Genomic DNA, 1,870 nt, shown 5'->3' with positions numbered 1-1,870 from the left:
CCCATTCCATGTTGTTTTTGTTGTTGCTGTCTCGCCCCGTCAAGCTTCCATTCATCCTCTAGGTCGTCCGCGCGCGCAACCGCCGAGGCGATGGAGAACTCAGAGCAGGACTCAACTGGCTGACGTCGATGCCGCTTTATTAGTGGTCGACCGCGGGCGCTGCGTCGCAGTAGCGAGCGCGACGAGGGGGCCCTTCCTGTACGGCACAGGCGGCTCTTCATAGGCCCGGGCGGCTTCCACGCGGACCGCGCCCGCGGCTGCCTTACTCTGCCGCTTCTCGGAGAGGCCTTCCGCGCGCCGCCTCTTGTCCACGCCACGCGCCGCCCCTAAGCTTCACCTGACGTTTGACGAAGCCCCGCGGCCTTCCACCGCCGCCCCGCAAGCACGGGCTGGGGGCCTCCTCCCCGCCGCCGCCCGGCAGTCCCACGGCACGGGTGGCACAGCCGACCGCACGGCAACTCGCGCCCCCAGACCTCCTGGCGCAGCGCCGCCGAGGGCCCTAAAAATGAGAGCAGAAGGCCCCAACCAATGCGCACTGTTGTGCGCGTCGCAAGCGGAGCTTCCGTCTCACTGGTGGCGAGTCGTTGCGCCGCCATCCCCCCGTGGAAGCCCCTCCTCCCCATGTCACCGCCAGCGGGGGAGGAGGCGCTGCGCGGGGACATCGCCCCCCGCGGGCGACCCCAAATGTCTTTGGTTGGCGCGTCTTGAAGACGCCGCCGGGGACACCCGGGCTCCTCCGGCGGGGGGCTCGGGCCCCACACGGAGTGGCCGCCGACGCCCCCACCTCGCGCCCCGCCCGCACGAGGCAGCAAAAAGTCGCAAGCGCGCTAAGGCGGCTCAGCCCGGCGGTTGTGGGCCCGCAGCCGCGCTCATGCTCCTCGCCGGCCCCCCACTCCCCGGCCAAGGGCCGCTCTGCGGAAAAACAACGGCGAGCGTGTAGCCCGGGCGCGGCCCCCTTCCTTCTGTCTGCAGGGTGAAAGGAAAACAACAGAAGATCACAGCTCGGCCCCACGCCACCGGCGCACGAGCAGCCTCACCCACACACCCTTCAAGGAAACGCACTAAAAAGACGTCTACCGGCCGCCGGACTCCCCCGCGTGAAGATTATTGAGGACAGGGGAGGGACGTGGCAGAAAACAAAAAAAACTGCACTCGCTGCCGTCCAAAGCGGGATCTTTGGAAACAAAACCCCGTCAAACAAGGAAAAAAAACGGGATACCCCTACGAAAAAAATCATCTCTTACTTTTGCTTACCCCCATCGCGTGACAGGTTATTTCTACAATTTCCTACAAAAACACGTTTGCCCTCCGCTGAGACGCTTGCGCCGCACAAAGTTAAATTAGATGCAGACCCGCCGCGCACAGCCAATGTAAAAGACAAGGGGGCGGGCGGGGCTCAGTGCAACGCCAAAGGCGTGCGAGCCAACGGGCAGTCCTTATTGCTCTTTCCACCACACGCCGTTTGTGACGTGAAAAAACACACACACACCGAAATAGAATAAAAACAAAAACAAGGCCAAAATAAAAACAAAAACAAAAACAATATCGACGTAGTTTTCCGTATCCGTTTATTTTTTTTTTACGTATTCCAGAAGGGGTGTGTATAACCGCAAATCACCGATTTCCAAATGCGGTTCAAAAGAAAAATAAAATAAAGTGGGGAAGCGACAACATACCCCGCCGTTTTTCTCTCTCTCTCCTTTTTTTTTTTTTTTTGCTCGCGTCCAACGAACGCCACACACAAGGCGCGCTTTTTCTTCTCACCTTGCGTGGCGCCGTATAGCAGGAGGGGCATGTGTTAATCGCCCGCTGCTAGGAGGCCAGCGGGTGGGGGTATCTTGACGGTAAAACAATCTTGCACTTAAATATT

At 59.9% G+C, this 1,870-nt stretch overlaps 1 protein-coding gene across 1 annotated transcript, besides 1 other annotated feature; it reads right to left on the bottom strand.

Moving 5' to 3' along the window:
- Positions 1 to 326: 326 nt before the first annotated feature.
- Tco025E_08264 (uncharacterized protein) lies at positions 327 to 662 on the bottom strand (the record flags this gene model as incomplete). Its single annotated transcript, XM_029375119.1, has 1 exon — positions 327 to 662. One exon carries the CDS (start codon positions 660 to 662, stop codon positions 327 to 329), a length of 336 nt encoding a protein of 111 aa, XP_029224837.1.
- An 835-nt stretch (positions 663 to 1,497) lies between these two features.
- Positions 1,498 to 1,543: a microsatellite.
- Between the last annotated feature and the right edge of the window lie 327 nt (positions 1,544 to 1,870).

The sequence above is a fragment of the Trypanosoma conorhini genome (genome assembly GCF_003719485.1).
Source record: "Trypanosoma conorhini strain 025E chromosome Unknown Tco_14.4_contig_00738, whole genome shotgun sequence".
Lineage (NCBI taxonomy): Eukaryota > Euglenozoa > Kinetoplastea > Trypanosomatida > Trypanosomatidae > Trypanosoma > Trypanosoma conorhini.
This window is presented reverse-complemented; position numbering and strand designations above follow the sequence as displayed.